Here is a 27,016-nt window from a genome sequence, read left to right as displayed (position 1 = left end):
GCCTGTGCCCATCACGGCTGGGTCACTGGGAACCAGTCAAGACTCTCAGGACACAAGGCAGCTGCTCCATGCTGGTCAGTGCTTCTCTAGGGATGAGGCTGGCACCCCTGCCCCTTCTAGAGGGTGGCCGTGGGTATAAACCCAGATGGGCTTCTAATCCCTCGCGAGGCGCAGCCGTAGCCTTGGGCAACACGGCCCTGCGGCCTGCTCACCTGGCTTTTACTGGGCACAGCTCTGTTCCGTTGGCCGCCGGCCGGGCAATTTTCGGGAGTCCACTCGGCCGCCCACCTTCCCGCGCATCGGAGGCCGGGCCAGCCCCTCCCGCGGCGGGTGGCGGCTGCGCCAGTGACCTTGTGATAACCCGAGTGCCATCCGTCAGCGGCCGGCCGCCAGGCTCCGGAACACTGCGGCAGCTCATCTGAATTCAAATTACCCTGGGAGACGCGCGACGGTGCCAGCCATAACTCAGCGCGGCAGGAGGAGCGCGGCCCGCCCGCAGATTGGACATTACCATACATTCCTGGGGCGTCGGACAGGGCTGCTAATGAAAATATCAATCAAAAACTCGGCTGACTTAATGGTCAATTTAAATTAATTAATTGGGGAGGAGAAAAAAGTCGAGGGGGCAGCGCTGACGGGCTCCGTCTCCAGCGGGCAGTGAGAAGCTCGGTGCCGGCTGGGCACAGCCCCCGGCCCGGGAGACAGGGTGTCCCCCCTCCCCGGGTGGTGCGAGGGCCCAGGGTCGGCACACCCTGGGAAGGGGTCTGAGACGGGCCTTCCCATCCCAGCAGCTCCTGGTTGGCTCCAGGCAGCCTGTCGGACTGTCCAGCTTCAGCAGCACAGGGACAGCCAGCTGCCTCCTGCCACATCCCCTCCCAGGGCCGAGGAGTAGGGAAGCCACATAGCCCACAGTACCAGGGCAGAGTAACGCTGGGTGAGCCAACCCCACGTCAAGCCCCCCTGGGAGCTGGCCACCCTGCCAGGCCTTACCTCCGCATGTACAAAAGGGATAGGGGCGCCCACTGCCAGGGCACTGCAGGGTGCAGGGCCGAAGGGCACGGCAGGGCTCTCGCAGTGACTTCTGAGGTCGGACACCCCTGGGGCTCCTTGGGAGGGTCAGTAAATTGCTTTCAACATGCAAAGAGAGGGGGCAGATCCGCAGAACACAGCCTCAGTACGGCAGCAGCCGCTGGAGCCCACGCGTACCCAGCGTCCCTCTTAGCCAAGTGGGGAAAAGCCCCATGGGAGCCCTGGGTGACAGGAGGGCAGGGCGCCAGGCAAGTCCAGGTACTCCACTGCCCAAGGAGGACACGGAGCTTGAAGCAGCGACGACCCAGGGGTGGCAGGCAAACCACCAGCTGCCAGAGATGGGGTTCGGGAGGAACTGGATCCCAGCCAAGCCCACCAGCAGATTCCCACCCCGGACCCTCCAGGAGGTTTTCAGCCCTCAGAAGCAACAGCACCATCCTACACATGAACCAAAGGGGAGAGACAACAGCACCCCTGCAGGGCACGGGCCAGGCTGCTGCATCTTCCCCAGAAAGTTAGCCTAGAATGCCGCCCCAGCATTGCCTAGTACTGCCCTTGAGGCTTGGTGACAGGAGGAACACTCCTCCCTATGGGTTCTCACTCGACACTGCCATTCATCCAACAAAGGCTAACAGAGTGCCCAAGGCAGGGATGGGGTCTCTGTGTGTGTCCCCCAGGCTGCCACATGGGCAGGCTGCCCCAAAGCCAGGCGCTGGGACAGGACAGGCACCCAAGGCTTGGCCCACAGAAGCAGAGCAAGGCCCCCGGCTGAGAGCAGGTCACCGGATCCGGGGTTGGGACTCCCCCCAGGCCCCCAGGCCCCCAGTGCCCCCAGTCTGTCTCACTCCATCTCCACAGGCTGCAGCCACAGTCAGGATGTGGGCAGCCCTCGCTTGGGAGGCTGTGGGGAGAGCAGAGGGGGTCCGGGATCCGGGAGTAGTGAGTCCTAGTGAGTTTAGCAGAGGGTAAGATAGGTTGGGGTGGGCTGGGGGTGGGCTGGGGTTTGGAATCAGCACTGGGGCCGCTGCTGTGGTTAGGCCGGGGTCCCAGGTGGGCCCCAGGTAGCCCCACCACCACACACACACAGGAATCTTCCAAGGGAAAGGCCCATGCTTCTGCCGGACCCAGTGCCTCAGGGAGACCAGGTTCCAGAGAGGGTCACTGAAGGACACACGGAGGCCTTGGTGTCTGGTGCTGGGTCAGTAGGGCGCTGGAGGCCACATCTGCCCATGAACTATTAGGCCCCTGACAGGCCTGCAGAGGCTGTGGCTCCCTTGCCCAGTGCCCACCCAGCCCTGCCTGGCCTGGCCCTGAGTCCCCCACACAGTGTCCCTGCACCTGGTCCAGCAGGTGGAAGGGACTCCACCCCAAAGTGCTGTGTCTGGTCTGGCCAGACCTGATCCTGCCCAAGCCACAAGCGCTGATCAGCTGGTCGCTGACTAACTCCTCAAGTGACAATTGGGATCAGCCATGGACCACCTATGGATGGCACACTTCCCTGGACCCTGACATGTCATGGCCTCTTCTCCAATAGCCTCAGGATCAGTGGCATCAGGGGTCCCAGACTGAGGGAGACTGTGGGGTGCCTAGCCTGCTGCCCTGAGCCCCACCTCCATACGGCCTGGGTCTGATCCTACTTGTACTCTCCTGCCCATGACAAGAGCCAGTGTGCACACCATGCCCAAAGGCCAGAAGCTGCAGCCAAAGCTAGCTTGGAGTAAGGAGGGAGCCTAGGTCCCCAACTGGCATCCGCCCTCTGCAGCACCCCATCCAGAGGTCCCAAGCCCCTCAGGCCTCCCCTGTGGTCCCAGCAGCAGACCCTCCCAGGGTCTCCCCTCAGTGGGGTGGTTCCTCCTGAGGTCATGCTGCAGGTCAATGGGAGCTTAGGGCTTGAAACTCAATTTTCCCAGAACCCATATGGCTCCCACAACCATGGAATGATCCCTAGAAGATTCCAGCTCTGCTGTGAGCTACGTGGCTTCAGGCAAGTCATCTCAACTCTCTGGGTTCAGGGTCCCCTCCATAAATTATACCCACCTGGGACCACCTCCACAGCCAACTGGGACCACAGCCACAGCCCACCTGGGACCACTTCCACAGCCACCTGGGACCATAGCCACAGCCCACCCTGCCCCACCCCACCCACCGCTGGTGCACTCAACAATCCCCTGGACGGCTGGGCTTCCCTGAGGGGGCTGTCTCTTCCCCATCCATGTGCCCAGGATGCCAAACACCCCTCTGGGGACAGCGCCACATTCGCCTCCTCAGATCAGCCTTGCCTAGGGAGTAGAAAGAGCCACCAGAGAGCTGGGGTCCTGGGACTGGCGGGACTGATGGGAGTCCCCAGAGGGTCTGTGCCCCCAGCCCCTGGGCTCCAGGCCACACCACAGGCCCTGCCAACCCCAGGCAGGCTGAGGGGGAAGGTTCTGCCAGGGGCGATCTTTGCTGCCACCCAGCGGCTGCCAAGGGCAGCACGGCTGCGGCCACCAGCCACCCAGGACCACCCAGCCCCAGGGTGGGAGACGGTAGGGGCCTCCCAGGGCCTCCCCTGGCCTGGACCATGCACCCTAGAGGCCATGTCAGAGGACACCTGGGGCCAAGGTTGGGGCAGGTCAGACCAGCTCTGGGCAGAACAGGACACCGCCCTTCCTCAGCTTTGGCTGCACTGTGGGGGGGGGGGGGGGCGCCCCCTCCCCCTTCCCCCCTTCCTCTGGGAAGAGAAGGCAAGCCCCCTGCTGCCCAAGGCGTGCACTCTCCCGTTCCTGCAGTGTTTGCTGCCCCTGGAGCACCAGACTCCACAGCACTTGGCATCACACACACTCACACGTGACAGGCATATCCATACTGTGACACACACAGCCCCCAATAGAGCAGCAGGTTCTTGGAGACAGGGGCCCCCCCATGCCCCAGCCTGTGGGTGACTCCTGGCCCTTAGTCCTGAATACACACCTCAGGGACATCACCCCGCTGCACCCCCATTCTGAGGATGGTGAGGGAGCACTCCCATCATGACCCCAGCCACCCTGGCCTTACCTGCCTCCCAGCCTGAGGGGCCAGGATATCCATGCGCTCCTAGGGGAGCATTTGGGGGTGGGGGGATAGACCTTATTCACTACAGAACCCAGCTGTGAGGGAGCCTCTTGTGGCCACAGCCTGAGATGCTGACAAATCTCCCCCAGCCCAGCTCAGGGGGGCTTTGGTAGGCTGGGGGATAGGGAAGAAGCACAAGGTGGCAGCTGATGCCCAGCAGGCAAGATGAGGCCCAACATCCCCCCACCCAACCCGCAAAAGGACAAAGCCCAATATTCACAGCCTGCAGCCCCATGCTGGGGCTGAGCCACCCCTATGGCCACAGTCTGCACATTTGAGTGGCCCCCCTGTGCTCAGACACCAGTCAGGATTCAGCTCTGGCTTAACCGCAGCCTCCTGGCATGGCCCTGGGCCAGGGTGAGGCAGCTAGCCTGGAGCTATTCTGGCAGGGGAGGTGTTGCAACAGGAGCAAGGTAAGGCCTTAGGGCCTGCATGAGGGACCACAGCAAGTTCTTGTTCCCCAAGGCCCCCATGATGGGACAGTGCAGCCTGGCCTCACTCCCAGAGGTTAGAGCCATCCCCAGCAGGCAGGAACTGGGGCTTGCCCAGGGTCACCCCGCACGGCCAGGCCACCTCCCATAGGGTCAGGGCTGGCTGACCCGGGTCCAGGATCCTGTGTCCCATATCTGGCAGGAGTTAAGCCAGCAAGGCAGTCATATGTCTGGGAAGGCACCTGGGCCTCCTGGCAGCAGAGGCTGGGTGCCTGAAAGGGCACAGCGTTGACCCAAGGGTTGGCAAACTTAGGCGTCAAGAGCCAAAGTCCATGTTTTCATTTCACGGGCTGCATGGCATCTGCCGAGAGGCACAGACCATATGCAGACTGATGGGCACATTCCCATAAAGCCCTCCTTGCTAACACCCCAGTGGGCTGGGATTGGCCTCAGGGCCATGACCCAGCCAGCCTGGATGGTGTGAGGACATACCACAGGAACAGGTTTGGATGCTCAGCCCAGAACCGCCCCCCCAGCACAAGGCCACCACACCTGAGCTCCCCACCACCACCCACTCTCCAGACACACAGGCCCTGCTCCAGTGTCCACTCCTGTAAAGTGTCTGGAACACGCAAGGGCAGGGGGACCATGCCTCAAAACCAGATGGTGGTGGTGGCTGCACAACCTGGTAAGCACACGAGATGCCACCTTAACATGGTCAGAGCTGATTTTATGCCATGAATTTCACCTCAAAAATAAGTTTTTAAAAAAGGCAATTAATTTGGATGTATCGTAATGTGTAAAATTATTACTGAAATCAATAAATCCCTGACACGCTAACTATAAAAAGGATGTTTTCAATAAATGATTGTTAACACTTTAAAATCACAATAATGTAACGGACAGAGGATGGCTTCTGCCCTGGGGCTGCTGCGTTTGCCTGGCCCAGCACCCTCCAGCGCCCTCCAGCCTATCACTTGGGCTCCCTGGGGGGCCAGCAGTGGGAGCCTCCCCACACAGCTGCACCCTGCAGTCAATAAGTGTCCCCGTCGTTCCCGCTGCATAGGTGCAGACTTGACTCCCAGGCACCTGTGACGTGCTCTCGCCCTCTGCAGGGCCGGACTCATGGGGTCTCACCTCTCACTTGGCATCATGGCTTTCTGTTCCCTGAGTGCCTTACCAGATAGACAAGGAGCTCCTCGGGAAGGGCCCAGCATGCAGCACATGGTGGGCAGTGAGGTCCTCTGAGTTAAGAGAGCGTTCACCAGAGACAGGAAGGCTCTGTACCTAGGGCACATTGGGTGGCCTCTGAGACACCCAAGGACCCCACTTCCTGGGGCTCCCACTGAGCGTGGGCCTCATCCAGTGGCTTGTGTCCAAGCAAACTGTGTGGTAGGGCCTAGGCGTCACTCCCGAGATTAGGCTGCATAGACCATGGCCTCCATCGTGGGGGCACCATCCCTGCTGGCTAGCCTACTCTTCCTGGGGAGACGTGGCAGGGACCCAGGGCAGCCTCAGAGGAAACATGCACACGGGAAGCGCAGGGGATGTGACCACAGCAGAGAGCGCACAGGGACACCAGATGGCACAGGAGTGGCAACATCTTGTGGGGTTGAGAACAAAACTCCACAAAACACAAGGGGAGAGTAAAAGCAAGAGGGAAGCGGCCAGAATTCAAGTGAACCCAGGTTCTGGTTCTGTCCAGGAGGAAGGTCAAGACCTAGGTGATGACCTTAACACTTTATGACGTGAGGGTGCTTGTTACTATTTCTGGCGTCCCCACTTACAGATCAGAAATAGAATTTATAGCATCACAAATAAAGAACAAAAGGCACCAGCTCAGGTGACAGAAGTAATACATGCAAACCCTGCCAGTAGAAGTTGAAGGCCAGGTTAAGAAAACCACTCTAGTCCACCAAAGACCTACTGTGTAAGGCTCCAGAAGACTCAGCAGAGGAGCATGTAAAGTGTACACCTGCTGAGTTCCACTCCTGCTTAGAAAGGCGGTGGAGCCCTTGGTCTTGTGGTAGCTGCAAGAGAGACGCTGCCAAGTCAAGCCCTGCCTTGTCACAGGGCAGGGGAGGGGCTGGGCTCCAGCGAGAGGGCAGCATTTCCCGGCGAGTGGACGGGGTCTCATGAGCAGCCTCCACACCAGGGCAGGCACCCAGCTGGCCCTGCACCTGCAGAGACCAGGGGAGTCAGCCAGGCTTGAGCCACATATGTGAAGCTGGAGCCCAGGGGGAAGAGGAGAGGGGTGCTGTAGAAAGAAAGCTACCCTGAGCTAATGCAAGATCATTCCCAAATATGTCATGGCCAACTTGCTGGAAACCAAAAAAAAAGTAGAAAATCTTAAAAGCTTCCAGGAACAGCAAAACAAAACAAACATTATATACAGGGAAAACTAGGAAACCACCCACTCTGACTTCTCATGGAAAGCTACCCAAGCCAGAAAGCAATGGAACTGTTTCTTTAAAACACAGGAAGGAAGAACCAGTCAGAATTCTGTATCTGGCAAAGCTATCCTTCAAAAATTAAGGCAAAAGGAATGTATTTTCTGATAAATGAAGGCTGAGACAGTATACCTGATCAAAACTAACGTTAAAGAAAAATTTTCAAAAAAAAAAAAAAAAAAAAGAAAGAAAAATTTTCAGGGGCGCCTGTGTGGCGCCATCGGTTAAGCATCCAACTCTTGGTTTCAGCTCGCCACATGTCAGGCTGTGTGCTGAGTACAGAGCCTGCTTGAGATTCTCTCTCACCCTCTCCGTCTGCCCCTCCCTCTGCTTGCTCGCTCTCTCAAAATAAATAAGTAAATAAATCTTAAAAAAGATAAAGGAAAAAATTTCAAGGGCACCCAGCTGACTCAGCTGGTGTGACTCTTGATTTCAGGGTTGTGAGTTTGAGCCCCACACCTGGTGCAGAGATTACTTAAAAACAAAATCTGAAAGAAAAAAACAAAAAAAACCAAAAAATTTCAAGCTGAAGACAAATGATACCTGAAGGAAACTCAGATCCACTGGAAGGAATGAAGGGCTGGCAAACATGGCAACCAAAAGAAAGAAAGCGCATTTACATCAACATGAGGCCAAAATAGAACATAAGCAAAAGTATCACTAGAGACAGACAGGGTCAGCATATAATTAGAAAAGGTTCAATGCAACAGAAATACATAATAAGGGCAGCCCGGGGGGCTCAGCAGTTTAGCGCCGCCTTCAGCCCAGGGCCTGATCCTGGAGACCCGGGATCGAGTCCCATGTTAGGCTCCCTGCATGGAGCCTGCTTCTCCCTCTGCCTGTGTCTCTGCCTCTCTCTCTCTCTCTCTCTGTGTCTCTCATGAATAAATAATAAATAAAATCTTAAAAAAAAGAAATACATAATAATCCTAAATGTGAAGGTAAGCACAAGCCACCAGGAAAAATACACCAATCAGCCACCAGAGTCTAACCATGATCAGCTAGACAAAAAACCCAGTAAGGATGTAGAAGATCTGTACAATCAACCTGGACCTTACAGACATATGGAATGCTGTAGATATTTTTAGAATATCTCTTCAAAAGATATTTTTAGAATATCTCTTCAAACACAGGTGGAGTATCTATAAAAATTGGCCATGTTAGGCCATACAGTTTCAATAAATTCCCTACTATAACGCAGCTAAGTTAGCTATCCACAACAAAAAAACCTCACAGACCCACCTCACACCCCGTGGGACAGCTGCTCTCCAAGGCACAGACACCAGCAAGCCTTGGCGAGGACGTGGGGAAACTGGACCCAAGCACTGTGGGGGCGGGTAACAAGGTGCAGCCAGTATGGAAGACAGCATGGACAGTCCTCAAAAATGAAGCACAGGATGACAACATGGCCCAGGCATTCCACATCTGGGTAGGTTCCCAGAACTGAAGGCAGGGTCCCCACGGTCACGGCACCATTATGCACAGCAGCTGAGACATGGAAGCACCCAAGTGTCCATGGATGGATGGACAGATGGAGGGACAGATGGACAGACGGACAGACAGATGGACAGATAGACAGGTGGACAGACAGATAGATGGAGATATGAAAGGATGGATGGATGGATGGATGGATGGATGGATGGATGGATGGATGGATGGACAGACAGTAGGATGGATGGATGGATGGATGGATGGATGGATGGATGGATGGATGGATGGACAAATGGATGGACAGACAGTAGGATGGATGGATGGATGGACGGACGGACGGATGGATGGATAAACAAAAGGGACACACAATACACACGATGGAGTGTTACTCAGCATTAAACAGGAGGAGACTCTGCCACCTGCCACCACCTGGATGAACCCCATGGACACTATGCTCAGTGAAGTGAGCCAGCCACCCAGGGATGACACCGTGTGATCCCACTTCTCTGAGGCCCACGGAGGGGTCAGACCACAGAGAGGGACAGTGAGTGGTGGGTGTTGGGGGTGAGGACGGGGGGAGGGGTGGGGAGCTTGTGTTTCTTGGGGGTAGTTTGGGAAGATGAGAGAGTTCTGGGGGTGGAGGGGGGGGCTGTCCACAACACCATGAGTGTGCCTGATGCCACAGAACTGCCTGTTTAAAGATGGTTACAGTGGAAAATGTTATGTTATATATATTTTACCACAATAAAAAAAAATGGAGATAGGGTCTTTAAAGCAGTTGTTAGGGTAAAATGAGGTCACTGGGGTGGGCATTAATCCAATCTGACCTGTGTCCTTATAAGAAAAGATTAGGACACGGACACACACAGAGGGATGATCGCATAAAGACATGGAGAGAGGATGGCTGTCTACACAGCATGGAGAGAGGCCTCAGAAGGAAGCCACCCACCCACACCTGGATCTCAGCCTCCCAGCCTCCAGGGCTCTGAGAGAATAAATGTCTGCTGTTGGAGCTCCCTGGGCCATGGTCACTATTACAGCAGCCCTAGGAAATTCATATACAGATTAAAGAGGAAATATCATATGGTCATCTCAATAGATCAATAAAGACAATAAAATTAACATCAAAACAAATAAAATTAACTCATCATCTTGTATAATTAGCAAACTAGGAATTAAATGAAACTTTGTTTGAAAATCGCCCAGGTCCTCTCCAGCACTGCACTCACATGCTCAGGCTGCTCCAGGTCAGAGGGACCATCTGAGCCACCTGACAAGCCTGCCCTCTGCTGCAGCCTATGCCTGACACCACCTCCCCTGAGTCACTCAGTGACAGGCCCTGCAGACACCTTGGGGCCCTGTCAACAAGCAGACTGGGCCATCCAGCCCGAAGCAGGTGCATGGAATCAGGTATACCTGTTGTAAGCACAGGGGGGTGCCAGCTCCACCATGAGGAGGCAGGCCTGTCAGCCTTCCCCCAGAGACACAGGATCAGGGAACAAAACTGGAGTCCTCTCCTGGAAGTCCTTGACAGGGTGGCACTCGCCTGGTCAGAAACCACAGAACATGCTACATGCCCATACATGTATACGTGTGCAAGCATATGGGCAGAGCTGTACACACATGCATGGGGACGCATGCATGGGCGTGCATGCATCTGGCACACACACAGAGTGTGCACATGTGTGTGCTTGCTCACAGACACAGGTGCACACACATGTATGTGTACCTCACTACCTTCTGAACAGTAGAACATTTATAGGCCTCATTATTTAAACCAATACAAGAACCTAAACATTAATAAAAGGATCTAAAAGAGAAGCCAGATGATTTGGAAATTCAAAAGTGCTCGTCTAGGTCAGAGAGTAAATAAAAGTTGCCAGGACAGGCGATTTACAACCATCCAGAAAGGGAGACTGCACGTCCGCGGAGCCCGCTTCAGGAGGAGCTGGCGGGGAATTCACACCCTTAAATGCTTTTATTACCGAGCAAGAGGGACTGATAATAAATGCACTAAACATTCGACGAAGGAGGGAAAACAGAACAATAAAGTAAATCCACGGGAGCAGGAGGGGTACAGATAACAGCGAATTAATGAATTGGAAACAAGAAAAATGGAAGAACTCATCAGTAAATCCAAGAGCCGGTCCTCAAAATAAACAAAATAAAGCAACGCTGGCCAGAGAGGGAGAGAACTGGCGCCGTCAGGGCCGTGACAGGGAGCAGGAGCCACAGAGGCATGGTGACAGGCACTGATGGCTGACGTTCTTGATGAAATGCACGATTTCCTAGGACAACAGAAATTAACAGAAGTAACTTAACGAAGCTTAAAGAAGCTACATCCACAACTGCAGAAGCAGAGAAAGCATGGGACTTGCCATGGGGTGACAGGGACGGGCTTCCTGACCAAGGTGGACACCTGGGTCGGGGTCGGGAGGCTTCGGGGGGGCCCCGGGGGCACAGATGGCGGGCAGGGAGAGGGTGTAAGGGGCTCAGCTCTAGGGACTGGCACCCCTGCGGGGGAACCAGGGCTCCTCCCCAGCTGTCAGGACTGCAGGGCCAAGGCAGCAGGAGCCAGACCCTGCTTGCCCATGACCTTGACCCTGGGGTGCCATGGGAGCGTCCAGAGCTGCTTCACACACCTGGCCCCCCACACAGGTGGCAGTGGAGCAGGTGGGAAGGGTGGCCTCAGGGCCTACTACTTGGTCAGGCCCTGCTGAGGCTCCCGACGACCCCCAGTCCCATCCATGCCATCCAGAAGTCTGGGGAGCTGGGAGAGAGGGCACTCAGGGGCCAGGCCCAAGGGGCTTCCCCCTCCACCTCAGCCACCACAGCAGGCCCCGCCCCTGCCCCCTTGGCCCATGCTCGGATTTAGTTGGGATCACCCTTGTGGATTTTGCAGGACTTGCCTCCAAAGTCGGCTGGCGTTGTGCTTTCCTCCTGGGAAGGCATGAAACCACAGCTTCCTCAAAGGATGGTTCCCAGGACCAGCCCTGGCATCTCTGCTCTGCTCAGTTGTTGACAATACTTTCCCAGAAACATGTCCATCTCTTCCAAGTCGCTCCTAACACCTCATTGTGCTCATGGCCAGTCCTCGTTCCTGAGAACCTACTTGGCCCCTGGCCCTGGTCAGTGCAGCCCCCGCTGCAGTGGTTCCCCACGCGTCTGTTCCAGGCACGGGGTCCCCTCCCCCTGGTTTCTCGTCTGCTTCACTCGCTGCTGCTCTTAACGAACCTTCTCCTTCTTTTCCCTTTGGCCTTAACTCTTTCATTCCCCAAATTCGGGGATCAGCACATGACGCTGTGGGGATGAAATCAGAGGGGGGAGGAGGGGAAAGAATAGACCTGCCATCCTCAAAACCCAGAATATCAACTGTCTGGCCCATTCAAGGAAGTTTGCTAACCTCGGCCTCATTCTTTTTTTTTTTTTTTTTAAGATTTATTGGGTAGCCCCGGTGGCCCAAGGGGTTTAGTGCCGCCTTCAGCCCAGGGTATGATCCTGGAGACCCAGGATAAATAAAAAATCTTTATTCATGAGAGGCACACAGGCAAATGGAAAAGCAGGCTTCATGCAGGGAGCCCAACGTGGGACTCAATCCTGGGTCTCCAGGATCACACCCAGGGCTGAAGGTGGCACTAAACCACTGGGCCACTGGGGCTGCCCACCTTGGCCTCATTCTTAAGTTGGATGTTCGCTTGATTTCTGACTTTTATTTCTTCTAACTAGTCATGTAGAGTTATAGATGTCCTCTATTTTTATCTTTTAAAGATTTTTATTTGAAAGGGCGTGCATGAGAGCGTGAGACAGTGCATGCATGTGTGCACACAAGAGTGGGGGGTAGGGGCAGCAGGAGAAGCAGACTCCCCACTGAGCAGGGAGCCCGATGCAGAACTCGATCCCAGGACCCTGAGATCATAACCTGAGCTGAAGACAGATGCTTCACCAGTGGGAGCCCTCCAAGCGCCCTAAATGTCTTTTTTACAACTTGGTATATTTGGTAAGATTTGATACGGACCATTTTCACAATCATTCAGTTCTAATACCATCTAACTTGTATCCTGGTTTCTTCTTTGGTCTATGAGTTACGTAAAGTGCATTTCTAAATTTCCTAAACACATGACGTTTTGTTTGCAATCTTTTTGTTATCGAGGCATGGCAAGAAAACATGATCTGGGTGATACCAATTCCTTGAATCACAAGGACTTCTTTCTGGCCTGTTCACGGTCAATTTTGGCAGCTTCAGCCCATGCTGTTCCCCGTTTTTGCAGGTGCGCTCCACAGGTGCATGGGCAGCTGGAGTTCACCCCCGCAGGGGGACCAAATCTGGTAAGTCTGTATTGTTTACTCTTGGGTCTATGTAACTACTACGAGGGGATTAATAAAACTCTCCAACGAGAATGTCAGATTTGTGAGTTCCTACTGGTAATTGTTAGGTCTTGCTATGGACATATAGCTTCTGGAAATAGTTATAGTTGCAGGTTTCCCTTATGCTCCCTGGAAACTCTGGTCCCTTTTCTTTCTTTCTTTTTTTTTTTAAGAATTTATTTATTCGTGACAGACAGAGAGAGAGAGAGAGAGAGAGGGAGAGACACAGGCAGAGGGAGAAGCAGCTTCTATTCAGGGAGCCCGACATAGGACACGATCCCAGGACTCCAGGATCACACCCCAAGCCAAAGGCAGATGCTCAACCGCTGAGCCACCCAGGCGTCCCTCTGGTTCCTTTTCATAGAGTGTGCAAACCAGTGTGTCTGAGCTGACTATTCCCCCCACCCACCCCCTCTCCACTCAAGCCCCCAGATGCCTCCCACCTCACGGCTCTTGTTCGCATATGGAACAGGATTCCCGATACCTGCCCTGGTTCACCTGCTCAAGCCGCTGCAGTGCCCAGCCATCATTCAGCAACATCCACCCAAAGAGCAAGTACAGGAGTTCCTGAGACCTGCTCTCTGATGTTCCTACAGAGGGGTCTGCATCTGCGTCTCTGGCCAGGTGTCAGCCAACCACTGGGACCGGCAAGGGTTCAGGGTCCTCCAGGGAGTCCAGACAGGCAGGGGGTCACCCGCTGGGTGGGATGCCTGCAGACACTCTGCTCCAAGGTGTTGCCTGGCTCCAGTGTGGAGGATCTGGGCACTGGCACTCAGGCAGAGGTGGCCAGAGAAAATCCAGGACGAGGGACGAGAGGTGGGAGGGCAGGGTCCACACATGAGGTGGACTGTCCCCGCTGGCCCCAGGCTGTGCCCCTGTCCCTCAGAGCCACCCCAAGCCACCTAGTGGAGGAACCTATACCTACAGAGGCACAGATTTGGCCAGGACCACAGCCGTGGAGGGTTCAGTGCACAGACCAGCAAAGAGGTGGCTGGTGCTGTGGGCAGGGGTCTCAGGGCTGGCCCATCCCCAGGGGGCTGCCTTCCCTGAGCCTGGTTTCCCAAGGACACTGAGGGAGTCACAGTGGGCCAAAGCAGGGAGGGGACAGGTACTGCAGGATCAGCCCAGGAGTGAGGCCAATCCTCCAGGGGGGCTGAGGGTGATGTATGAAGGCCTAGACAGGGATACAGAGAGCCTGGACAGTGAGGGCTAGTGAAGGGGGCTGCTGTCCAGCTCCTCAGCAAGAGGCCCCATCTCCATCTCCCTCTGCCCCCTGTGCTCTGTGAGGCCTAGAGTGGGGGAGGGGACAGGGCCTCCAGGAAGAGCAAGAGTCCTGGGGTGGGGGGGGGGCACTCTCTGCAGCCCAAGCCACCAGGTGAAGAGGGGCCTTTCGAGACTCCCAGCCCAAGAACATGACTGTCCCCAAGGGCCCGGGATGACCCCTGCCCACTTCCCAGGGCCATGGTGTCTAGCCCTCCAGTCACTTCCACCCAGGCAGGGTCTGCCTCAACCTGGAAGGCCTGCTGAGGAATGACTGCTGAGGTAGACCCATGGAGGCCCCCACTTGGCTTTTCATGTGGCTTCAGTGAGAGGACTGCAGAACCTCAGCCACTGGTCCCACGGCCAGTGTAAGGGCCCAGGGAGGCCACCTGGATCCCATATGGCTGCAGGGCCACAGTTAATGGAAGTGAGACCCAGGCTAAGATAGGAGGGGCTCTTTATCCTGGCCCCCCTGAGCAGGGCATGGGGGGAAACTGAGCGAGAAGTGAGGAGATGCACAAGGAGGATGTGCAGAATGGGGGAGGCAGTCAGGCACAAGCTCAAGTGCTCCTTGTGGGGGGTATCACAGTCCCCCACCCCCCCAGCAGGAGTCCCCTGGACAGGTGCTGAGGCAGGACCCAGGGGCCAGGCGGGGCCAATTCACATTCAGCACCCTGTCCCTCACTACCTCCTGCCCAGGGCTGGGCTCAGAGCCAGCTGCATACGGCCAGCAGGTCCTGTCCTGGGTGGGGACACAGAACAAGCCCACCAAACCCTCTGTCTGCTCCTGGCTGAGGGAGGGTTCCATTCACAACAACAGGTGGGAAGTACTCTAACCCCAGTGCTCCAGGGGCACTGAGCTGGGGGTGCCTCCCCAAGCCTGCTCACCATCCAGCAGGAGGGGACACTGGGCAGACCCCTGGAGGGTCACCAACAGGGACAGCAGGGTTCCTCCATGATGCAGGGGATGAGGGGCCCTCAAAGGGGACTGACCTCTGGGCCCCTTGACTGCCATGGCCCTACAGTGTCCATACTCCTGCCACCACACAGCCAGACCTGACTCAGCCTGCCCTGGCTCTCCCCCCACCCACCTGCCACCTGCCCAGAGTGCCCAGGTCAGGGGGGCAGCTGGGCTTCCTCATACCTACAGTACAGCCCCTCTGTGTCTGATCCTCTCCTGTTCTTTCCCAGCCTGGGACCTCAGCAGACACAGCCAGGCCAGGACCCCCACCCAGCTGCGGCCAAGGAGACATCCCAGGCAGGTTCTCCTGCAGCCTGACGCCACCTCCATGATGCCCCCCAAGGCTCCTGTGGCTGTCCAGGCTGCCCCATCCCGGAGGGCATCAGTGACCTTGCCCACACCCAACAATCTGGTAGCATCACCCACCCCCCACCCCATCGGATCCACAGGTCAACCCCAAAGCAAAGTTCTGAGTTGGGACCACTGGTTTTATGCAGGTAAGTATACAGAGCCTATCTCCAGAAATTCAACCCAAAACACAACCTCCTAGTGGAGAATCTGGCATTTGTGCGGAAATTCAATGCACGGGTCCCAGGGCCCAAGTCCTGTGCCCACCAAGAGCCAGTCTGCAGGTCCCAGGGGCTCTCTGGGCCCCTCCACCTCATGTGTAGCCAGGTGGTGGCTCTGGGGATGCTGGTGACACTCTAAGGCACCAGCATGACCCCAAAGTCCCCTCTCAGAAACCGCCAAAGGCACCTCTGCATTGCAAGTGGCCCTCTGGCTCTGGTCCCACTCCAGACCCATACTCAGCCAAAGGTCTGCCAGCCCTGGGATACGCTGAGCCACCCATACCACTTCTCTATCCTCTTCAGGCTAAACCCAGACGGCTGCAAACAACACCCCTCCCCTGCCAGGCAACACCCCAGAGGGGCCCAGATGCCAGTATTTTTGTAAACTCCCCCACAGTTGAGAGCCACTAACTAGACAGGGGGACTATTCTAGAACAAAGCACAGGTGGCTTTCTGCACCTAACTCTGGCCACAGCACACCTGCTGAACCTTTTGCCCCTCCACACAGATGCCAGGCGCCTGCTCCCTCAGGAGGCTCGCCAGCGAGCTAACAAAGTGGAACTGGGCACCTCCACAAGTCTCAGGGACCCTCGGACTACAGCCTAGAGCTTAAGAGGAAAAACGTTCTCCGACAGTCATCAAGAAGCCATCGTGGCCACTCCTGGCTCCCACGAATCAGTGGGATTCGCGGGAGCCAGCCCCATGTCAGCCCCGGTGCCACTGGCTTTATCCCACGTGATGGGAGTTCAGAGCAGGGCAGGGCAGGCTGTAGGACCCCCCAGCCTGCAGGGAAGGGGCCAGCAAGCAGGCCTGAGAAAGCCTGGTACCTCCTGCCTCGTCCTCCGCCCACCGACAGTCTACCCAGGGAGTTGGACACCATTAACAGCTATGACGTGAGGAAATGTTCTCAGGGAGAAAAAAAACATCAAGATCTCCCCAAAGGTTCTTACTGTATTCTTTTGCTACCACAACCTGCGTCCTCTTACCCAAAGCTCCTGGGGTTGGAGTCTCTAGTAGAAATCCCCATGTCATTAGAATCAGGAGTGAAACACCAGAGACAACATGCTCTGTCCTGTGCTGCACCCACACCTGGGGCCCAGCTGCTTTACACCAGGAATCAACACAGCAAAGTAAACGTTTTTTATTGAAGTCATATCTGGTGCCGCCAGGACCACCATCCTCAAGGCCCATCCCACAGCTCCTGGTGCAGAGACCACTGTCTACCGCCCCCAAAGGGCAGACAGAAGGAGGCAGGCACACATGGAGGACAGAGACTACTGGAGGGGCCAGACACCTCACCCAGACTGCCATCTGGACCCCCTTGCCTGGACCCTCTACCTGGACCTCCTAGACCACCCACCTGAATCCCCTGTCCAGACCCCGCCGCCCAGACCTCCCACCCAGATCTCCTGGACTCTGCCCGGCAGGCATTTTACAAAAGGAACACAAACCCACAAACCCACATTGGGATCAGCCCATGGGCCTCCATTCCATAGAATGCCCTTCTAAGAATTCATTCAAAATGGAGCAGCTCTCTCTAAAAGCATAAAAGCCATAAAAATCCAAAACACATCTTTAGGGAAGACTAGATCAAAATGAGACCTAATGTTTAAAGTTATGCACAGCCCTGCTTCTGTCCATGTGCTGGGAAGAGACCGGATACCCAACCCACCTGCCTGGGGTCAATTGTTCTCAATCTGCCCCAGGTCCAGCTCACCGCGGCTGGGAGGGAAGACGCCTTCCTCCCCAGCACTATCCCAGTCACTGGGGTCTCCGCTGCTCCCACCCTCTCCCTCAGCGGCCATGGGCTCCCCAGAGGCCCACGGGCTGGGGCAGCAGGGCCTGGGGCACACCCTCAGTGGGTTGGAGCCAGGTGTGACAATGCCCGTGAGGCCGTGTGGGTCATACGGGGTCAGCTTCACTTGGGCGTCATCCTCCTCTTCATCTTCATAATCAAGGGAGCAAAGGCTTTTTGAATTTTTTAAAGTCTGCAACAGAAAAGATATCAGCTTAAAGCATTTCCAGGAGGTTATGCAGGAGGCAGCATCCTACTGACCCAGGGTACTGCCCCGCTGAGACCCAACTCCCCAGCTGGGCCAGCACTGCCACTTCCTGCCTCCTGCAGCCAGTTCTTCCCCATGCTGCTAAAGATGGGGGCTCCCAGGGCAATCGCTGCAGAGCCCTGTCCACTCAGGTGGCACCTCTCCTTGGCTAGTCCACCAGGGCCCACGACCCAGCAGGCCACTCCACCCGTTAAGGCTTCTGCTCCAGGGCTACACACCAGCAGTGTGTACTGGCCTCCTCCCCTCCACCTCCTGGCCACAGCCTACCTCCAGACCACACATGACAGCAGCCCCCCTGGCATAGACAGGGCCCCTGGTACATCCCCACCATCCCCTGGTCCTGCACTTTTGGGTAGCACCTGTGTGTTGCCCACTGCGCAACCACACCTCTGCTGGAGCAGCCTCTCAACCTGGCCTAGGTGTGATCTCAGCAACCCGAGGATCGGGCTCCCCTCCTGGGCCACACCCACAGTGCCCTCAGACAGGTGCCACCACACGGTTCAGGGCCTTTAAAGGGCATCACTCTCACCCAGCTCCAGTACACTGGCACCTACAAATGTGGGCTCAGAACACAAGCTGACTGATGCCACACAACCCAAATCCAAACCTGCTGGAGCCAGGACATGCCTCATACAATCTGTCTCCATGGTTAGAAAATGTGCTGGAAACAGTCCCACAGTGAATTATAGTAAATAAACACTTCCCTTAGGGGAGCAGAGCTCCTCTTTGAAATCAGCACGTTTAAGGAAATTATTTGGCTCTATAAAATACACTGACTTCTCTTGTGCAGAATTACTGACTGAGAAGTAAAATTCTAATGATTCAATCTTTTTTTTAAAGATTATTTATTTATTTATTCATGGGAGTCACACACACAGAGAGAGAGAGAGAGAGAGAGGCAGAGACACAGGCCGAGGGAGAAGCAGCCTGCATGCAGGGAGCCTGATGTGGGACTCCATCCCAGGACCCCAGGATCACGCCCCAGGCTGAAGGTGGCGCTAAACCACTGAGCCACCTGGGCTGCCCTAATGATTCAATCTTTAAAGGTACAATTGATCACATAATTTGGTCACAAAATGAGGATTCATGAAATAACTTCCTCTTTATTCAAATCAAGGTGGATTTGACAGGTAAGGTCACTTCTTTATGCAAACACTTGGCCCAGCATGTCTCCGCAGGCTGGTAGTGACATAGGCAGAGCACGCAGCCCCTCACCAGGCTCCCCCGCCACCTACTCTCGTTCCGCCCCTGCCCTGGTCCACATGTGGACAGCGCTCACCCCACAGCACACCCACGAGCTAGCAGGAATGTCATGGGGCAGTGACTGGACAGGTGGCAGGAGAGCTGCTGTGGAGAGGTCTTCTGTCACTGGGACATGAGCCCATCTACAGGTCACAGATGTAAAACCAGTCCACTCCAGCCACTTGTTAAAGAGATGTGGTGGCCGTTCAACAAAACTGCTCGTGCAGAGCTATATGAACCTGCTCTAGGCAGCAACCACCTGGCCCCAAAAGGGGTGCCACCTGCCACCTCGCATAGAGGTGCGCCATCACACAAAGCTGGGGATGACAGGAAAGCAGGGTCTGAGGCCCACTGGGAGCAGCCTGGGGCCATGCTGATATGTGTGACCCTCAGCACTGGACAGTCCTGCTTCTGCTACTGTCATTCTGGTTTCAGGTTCCCTGAATCTAAGCAGATGAACGTAAGATATTTTTTTTCAAAAATCAAAGGTCAAGACTTTGAATTATAAATCAGGGGCTCTAGATTTTAGAGGGTCCACCAACTTGTGTACCTCTGCAGCAGCCCCAGAGACAGGCCCCGACTTCCTAGGGCAGTGAGAGCACATGCCCAGTGCCTCCTTCACCCCAAGCCAAGGTCATCAGCTACAGGTAAGCTGATGAGATTCTGCAGGAAAAACAGAATTGTGCCTGTGAGCCATCCCAAATTCCTTTCAAGGAACATCCAGCACCTAGCCAGCCACATGTGCACTGGCAGAGGCAACAGGCCATCTCCAAACCAGACCACATGGTTCTGCATTCCTAGACAGCTCACAGCATCTCTGCTCAACCAGAGCAGACCCTGCCCATGAGGTCACATTCATCCCAAAGGCGAGGGCTGAGCAGGAGCCCTGGGGGGTCTCCAACTGCCTGCAGGCGCCTGGACCCCAGCACCCATCTGGTTGTCGTGTCCAACCAGGGCTTCAGCTATGCCCCAGAGAAACCAGAAGCCCCACAAGGCAGATGTGGCAAACCCAGGCGCCTTCCTCAGCCAGCAGAGGGAGAGGGAGGCCTGGCCCAAGCCACAGTGGCTTGCGGGGCTTGCAACGTCCACACCACAGGTGGGGGCAGAGACAGCCAGAGGTGGGGGTGTGTGTATGCACAGGAGCGCTGAGTGTGTCTGCATGTGTTGGGCGAGGGAGCTGTAATAAGGAAGCCAGCTGACAAGCAACTGATCCCTAGACCTCCTCCCTCACTTTGGGGTGAGTGCCCTCGCAATCCTGCAAGAGAGTGGAAGTCGTTCACACAGCAGGGATGGGGGGGGGGGGCTCAGCTGGAGGAAAACCAACAAAAACCAGCACGCTCACATGACAGAGTGATAGAAACCTACAGCTGACCAACAATGCTCAGGCCTCCCCAGGCCTGCCAGGCCACACGGGACAGGCAGGTGGCTCCAGGCATCTGGAAGCACACGTGCACACCCCTTCCTCTACCCCCGGCTACAACCACCCTCCTTGGGACACCAGGCCAGGGGATAGGGCTGCATCTCGGGCTGGCAGGGAGCTACATGTCCCAACCACAGGCTGGAGCACTCTTCAATTACACCATAGGCAGCTGAGGATCTCCTCTACATCATAAAAGCTTCTGAAAACATACAATTTCATGAAAACTGGTACCTGTTCCCATACCCTACTGGAACCATAACTGATCAGCACATTTTCAGTAATGATATTTTAATTTCAATTTTGAGACCTAGCTTTGCCAATAAAAATAGAAAATTCTGTATGTTTTCCCGTAGAAATAATCACTCAGAATGAAGATTCAGGTGGCAGTAGTGTCCCCTCCCTGATGACCAAAGCCACCCCTCAGGCCCTGCTTGGCTCAAGACAGAGCAGATTCAGGGGCTACTAGGCACTCTGCATCACATGCCCACTGTAGGGGGCAGGGCAGTGGGTTGCTCAGCACCCAGCACACCACATCCAGGCCCGAGGTCAAGGACCCTGTGCTCCCCACCGCACCACTTCAAGTTAAGACACAAAACCAGTATGCTGATGTCAGGACCACCAGGCTGGAGTGTGCACACGCAGGATGGATGTGGTCCCAACTGTTCTTGCACAGAAAGCGGGAGCCACAGAGAATCTCCTGGCATTGCTCACTGCCACACTGTCACATGGACACCTGACACACCTGAAGGCAGGTCCCAGGGCTTTGCCCATGCCTGCTCTGAGAAGTCTCATGTAGAAGTGAAATCACCTTGAGAGGAAACAGTTGGGGTCTCCATTTCCCAGAGGGGACACCACGCCCCTGGGCAGGGTGCACAGGATGTCTAGGCACACACGTGGCACCTGGCAATGCTCAGGGCCTCTGCACCCCTTGCTGCCTGCAGAGCTAAAGGCCTGCACCTACCTCCCACTCACACAACAGCCGCCTACACATGGCTGGTCCTCTAGGGTTCAACGGTCACATCCATGCTTCCAAAGTATTTTTAAGTCTTCTGCTCCCTTCCATTTGCATGCTAACCACAAGTACCCATAAGTGCCCATTCTACTTGTAGGTGACAGTGAGTTGAACACGCGGCACCACAGAGAAACCTCATGGGTCTCGCCCAAAACATCAAGAGTCACCAAACCTGGCCACTTAACCATTAACAGCTAGACTACCGCTTCTACCTCCTTGTATGTTTAAGACAACCAAGTTTCCTAGATCTGTGGTGATACAGTAAGAGGTGCGTAGCTGGCCTTTGTTCATTCCTGGTTCTGATCCCTACAAACCTTGGAACTTCCTGAGTGATGGGGTGAGGACCATCTTCTGTGATTCATAAAGAGCCCCATTCAACCACACCTCAGTTTAGGTGAATATGACCCCTGTAGGTCCCCAGCCAGTATTGGGGTAGGGCAGTGGACAGAAGGATCACACCAGGCTTAGTGAGCTGGACTTTAAGTCCCCCGCCCAGAGGATGGAGAACGGAAGGAGACTCGGTCCATCTCCATAGCCAGTGATCTCATCAGTCGCACCCGTGCACTAGAACTTCCATAAAAATCTCTGCACACTTGGTGGGATGAGCACTGGGTATTATGCTATATGTTGGCAAGTTGAACTCCAATAAAAAAAAAAAAGAATTAAAAAAAAATCTCTGCACAGAGGGTTGGGGGATCTGGAGGTGGGTGAGCACATCTGGGTGCTGGGCACTGGGCACAGATGCTCCCAGAGAGGTGTGGGGGCTCTGCACCCCCTGCCCCATACCTTGCCCTGTGCGTCTCTTCCCTCTGGATGATCCTGAGTTGTGTCCTTCATGATAAATGGGTAATTAGTAAGGTGCTTTCTAGAATTCTGTAAGCTGTTCTAGCCAAGCACAGAAACTGAGGAGGGAGTCGTGAGAACCCCAGTTTGTAGCTGGCCAGTGGGGTACTGAGGCATCTGAAACAGGGGTGGTCTTATGAAGCTGAACTCTTAGCCCACAGGTCTGCATTCTCTGCAGCTCATGTCAGAATGGTGCCAAACTGTCAGACACCTGCCAGTGTCTGTAGAGAGCCCGGGATCTTGGGGTATGAGAGCCATACACAGTGCACAAGGAGGGGTATGAGTAGAAACAAGCCCTAATGGTGACCACTGACCATAGCTGCACATGAGATGCCTTCTGTCTCCAGAGGCAGCCAGGAGCTGGTGAAGGACGGGGCTGGAAGCTGGCCTCCATCCCCCAGGTCACGATCAGAAGTGTCAGCCAGCTATCATGACTGCTCACCATGCCTCTATCTGCATACAGTTCATCATTCACAACATCAGGAATAAGAGACAGTGAGGGACACACCAGCTCAGAGACTTTCAAAGTTCTAAGAGATACAGTAAGCAACTTTGTGCCCCAAACTGACACCTTAAATGCAATGCCACTTCCCATAAATGTGTAACTTTGGAAAGCCTTAGCAGATTCCCCCAGAGACACTGAGCATGCAGGTTTGTTCACCTCCACACCACACCCCAGGCCCAGATGGCTTCCCAGTAAGCCCACAGCAAATCTCACATGTGATAGCTTGGAAGTAAGTGGCTCGTCCGGCCTGTTGAGCCTGCAGGTGACACAGCCCTGCAGAGCACGAGCGTGCAGGGCACCCTGAGCAGAGCCACCCAGCTGAGCTGCTCCCGGACACCTGACCTGTGGAAGCCATGTCGTAACAAATGGGCATCACTTACAGCTGGTAAATGTGGGCTGTTTGTTATGCAGCAATCCTGGTGAGTGCCAGGCTAACCAAGGCAACAGGCCACTGAGGCCAAGGAGTCAGGCAGTCAGAAGCCTGGGGCAGGGCATGGGGAGCTCAAGGATCCGGGGGCCAGGGAGGGGGTCACAGCAACATACCAACAATGAGGGAAAATGTTCTAGAAAGATAAGCGGGAGGGGGTGGCGCCGCCCAGGTGGCTCAGCTAGTTGAGCATCCGATGTTGCTTTTGGCTCAAGTCATGATCTCAGGGTCATGAGATGGAGCCCCACATGGGACTCTGGCTCAGCAGGGAGTTGGCTTGGGATTCCCTCTCTCCCCTGCCTCTGGCCCTCCCCAGCCCACCTCATACCACTCACACTCTTTAAAAAAAAAAAAAAAAAGACAGACAGATATGCAGGCTTCTCATCTACTGGGCTTTGTTTCTTTTGGGCTGCCAATATCAGCACCCTGCTGACTCTGCACCCTGTCCTTCTGCTTCTACTGGGCCAGCCCACCTGACCACTGAAGCCCATTCAGATTTGCCCTGTCCTGTACCCTGGCTCACCGATTTTGCTCCACAGCCTCCCATACAGACAGGTGGTCATAGCCATCCCACACCCCAGGGAGCACAGGGGACATGAGGACCATGGGAACCTGGGGGCTGGGATCCTGACATGTCCACCTGCACATGCGCACCCACATGCACACACACACCCACACGCACAAGCAGGGCTGAGGACAGCTCACACCTCACCAAGGCAGGCAGGTTACGGGCCATGGGAGCTGGCGCTGGGGACGCTGCAACCTCAAGCCCACCCAGGCCCAGAGCGCAGCCCAAGCAGTTCATCCCCTACAGGGTGCAGAGGCACCGAGACCGCTGGCAGGCCAGTCTCACCACAGAACCACCCCAGGGTGTGCGCAGCGCCAGCAAGCCGAGGACACCGGACACAAGACAAGCCTCACCTGTGTCATTTTGAGAAAGTCCAAGGATGGGCGCGGCCAGCGAGTGCCCTCCTCACGCCTGCGCTTGCGCTGCCACTTCCTCCCGACGAGCACACACGGTTGTGAGCAGCACCGGAGCAGGCCCAGTCGCCGGTCCAGCTCGGGGGTAGACGAGGGGCTGCTGCTGGTAGAGGGCAGTGCCGTGCCCACTTCTGCCAGGTGCTCCTGGGACAGCGACAGGCGGTGCCTCCAGGATGGGACGCGGGGTCGCCTAGGCAGGCCCGAGCTGCCCTCACAGCTGTCCATGCAGCCGCCACTGGCTGAAGATGGCTGGGGTGCTGGGGGCGAGGTGGGCCCAGCCACCAGGAGGGTGCGGTCGAGCGGTGCAGCACCCCTGGGCAGGCTGGCACCCAGGCTTTCCTGCAGCGTGGCATTCCCACCGCTGTGGCACCACCTCTTGGACACCGGCGTCCAGACCCTGGAGCAGCTGGGGCGCCACAGGGAGTGGCAGTGCGCCAGCTCCGACAGGGAGCGGCAGTGTCGCTTGGTAGGTGGTGCCGAGGGGGGCCCTGAGCTCTCCTTCAGGTCTATGGTGCTCACCGCACCCAGGACTGTGTTGGGGCCCCACGTCCCTGTGGCTGTCTGATTTCCAATGGGCCATCCGCCACTTAAGACCTTCCAGGGGCACCTGTCTTCTGAGGAGACACAAAAGAGAAGAGACAAGTGAACAGGAGACAAGGCACGGTCTTTGCTGTGCCCTGAGACACCTGCCCAGCTGGGGACACTGCCTGACGCAAAGCCTCATGCCTTGCAAGAGCTGGGGGATGTGGTCAGCACAGGCCCCACCGGCATTCCCTGGTCAGACAGCTAGCCATTCCCTGAAAATGACCAGAGCATGCTGTTCCCCATTCAGTTTCATGAAAAGACTGGCCCCACATCCCCTACTTCTCTGCGGCCAAGTAATCTTATAGGTATGCAAGCAAGCCCCCCACCAAGCCGCTTCTTCCAGGAAGCCAGTGCCACGTAAGCACTTGGGCAGAGCAGCAGCTATGGTGTCCCTCACCTCCTGTCCTCCTGAAACGTGAGGCACGGCCCCCAGCACACATCAAACAGGGACCCCTTTCCAGCTTCCACTCCCCCACTCCACACAGCCACCAGGAGGGTCACAGGAGACACTGAGTGTCCAGGGGTCAGCACTTGGCATCCACACGTGAGAACACACTGTACAAGCACAGCACAAGGGGCTCCCTCTGCCCACCTGCCTCCAACACCACAGAGTAGCCCACCCGACCACCTGAGGAAGGTCACCTTCCTCAGACCCTTCACAAAGCCCTTGGGTGCCCAGACCCTGAATGTGCCCATCAGGGCCGCCATCACAAGCTCTGCTGTATCCCAACTGCCATCGAGGGCAGAGCAGTATGAATGGGTCTCCTCTGACTACTCATGTGGAGGCAGGGTGGACGGCAAAGCCTTGACTCCCACCAGCCTGGCCATAAGTCTTTTCAGCATCTCCCAGCCTCCAGTGGGTATGGAGGCAGTGGGACCCAAGGGATGGGGCCAGGACCCCTGTGGTAAAAGGCACAAGCAAAGGATGATCCTGCTGAGGACTGGCCCCGTGTACAGATGGACCACCACTGAGGACACAGTACCAAGGACCGGTGCTGGCCTCACAGTTTCTACCTCCACAAGTTCACAAAAGAATTTATTAAAAACCTTCACTTTGGTAGTCTGGAGAGCCATCTAACACAGTGAGTGCTTTCCTACAGCCACGGTGACCAGGGCCGGCGGGGGAGGACTGGCACTCAAGTCAGGCCTGTCTGTCCCTAAAGATCACAACTAACATGTTCACCACAACCCATGACATGGAGCCAAGGTCACCAAGAGTGTAGGGCAACAAGCTCTGCACACCCAGGCTCAGTTACACACTCGTGTGGGGTGGCCTTTCCAGTCATAGGCACACGTGTAGGACACATGCACTGGCAAGAGGTGTCCTCCGTGCTCCAGGGCCTGAGCCCCAACCACACCAATGGCCCAGAGTGTGCCACACCGGAGCTATACACCCACCGCGTGCTGAGCCCAACCCCACCGTGTTCTGCCCTCAATGCCCACAGGCCCCCCAGGGCGAGCCTCCACCTCCACACTGCCAGGCGCCTTTCCAGAGGGGCCCGGTGGCCCGGCACCTGCCGTGTCCTAAGGCAGAGGCCCAGCCATGCCCTGACCCATAGCCCAGCATGGAGAAGACTGCTGTGGGCAACCTTCACTGTGCGGGTGGACTTTCTTGCAGAAGTCAGCATCATGTGCCAGTTCCACTTCCCTCACCTTCCGTTCCATCCCTGGCCCATGGCCACAGAAGCCCAGGAAGACCAGCAGGGACTTTTCAACACTTACCATTGCTCTCAAAAGGGAACACATGGCCACTGCTGCTCAGTGTCCTGCCAGAATGCTGAAAATGTTAAGAAAAACCAGCATGAACACAGTGGACACAGATGCTGAGCTCACAAACAGCACAGAGGTAAGGATAACGCTGTATTCTCATCCCTGCAACCAATTCCACTCTTCCCCAACACTGCCTTTTTTGGAGATTAAAAAGAAAAGGACTGACCTCAGAATATGTTTTTTTCTTAATCAAGATTCTTAAAAGCCTAACAATACTCCAGTGAGTGAAGGGAACCCAAGTGTTGTGCATGTGCATCTGTGCTCCCACAGCCCGAGCAGCCCTTGCCGCAGCCAGGCCTCCTCACAAACCTCCCCACTCAGCTACGCCACCAGGCCCTCCCCCACATGCGCCAGCCCCAAGGCCAGGCTCCCCAGGGCAGTGGGGCTTAGGAGGGCTGGAGCCAACAGATGGCTGCCCTGGGGCTGCATCACCCAGCAGCTGCACAGAGCTAGAGAGACCTGGCCATGCTCAGGAGGACCAGGTGACCAGCAGTTCCCCAGGCCCAGGACCCGGTCAGGTGACAAAATGAAGAAGCAGCTCCAAAACTCCCAGGAAATTGTTGACACACAAGCTGGTCATCT

At 55.9% G+C, this 27,016-nt stretch overlaps 1 protein-coding gene across 11 annotated transcripts in view; it reads right to left on the bottom strand.

The window, feature by feature from the left end:
* Window positions 1-10,291: 10,291 nt before the first annotated feature.
* Window positions 10,292-27,016, bottom strand: part of FAM53A (family with sequence similarity 53 member A) — a 33,375-nt gene continuing 16,650 nt past the window's right edge. For 10 of the 11 annotated variants that reach the window (XM_038533292.1, XM_038533294.1, XM_038533295.1 and 7 more), the window contains 3 exons: window positions 26,387-26,441; window positions 24,020-24,693; window positions 16,712-17,574 (listed from right to left, as the gene is read on the bottom strand). In XM_038533292.1, coding sequence (XP_038389220.1) covers window positions 17,269-17,574; window positions 24,020-24,693; window positions 26,387-26,441 — 1,035 coding nt within the window. In that variant the 3' untranslated portion in view covers window positions 16,712-17,268. Of the gene's footprint in view, window positions 10,720-16,711; window positions 17,575-24,019; window positions 24,694-26,386; window positions 26,442-27,016 lie in introns of those variants that run through there. The other variant, XM_038533298.1, reaches the window with a different exon arrangement.

The sequence above is a fragment of the Canis lupus genome, chromosome 3, assembly GCF_011100685.1.
Source record: "Canis lupus familiaris isolate Mischka breed German Shepherd chromosome 3, alternate assembly UU_Cfam_GSD_1.0, whole genome shotgun sequence".
NCBI classification, from domain to species: Eukaryota; Metazoa; Chordata; class Mammalia; order Carnivora; family Canidae; genus Canis; species Canis lupus.
This window is presented reverse-complemented; position numbering and strand designations above follow the sequence as displayed.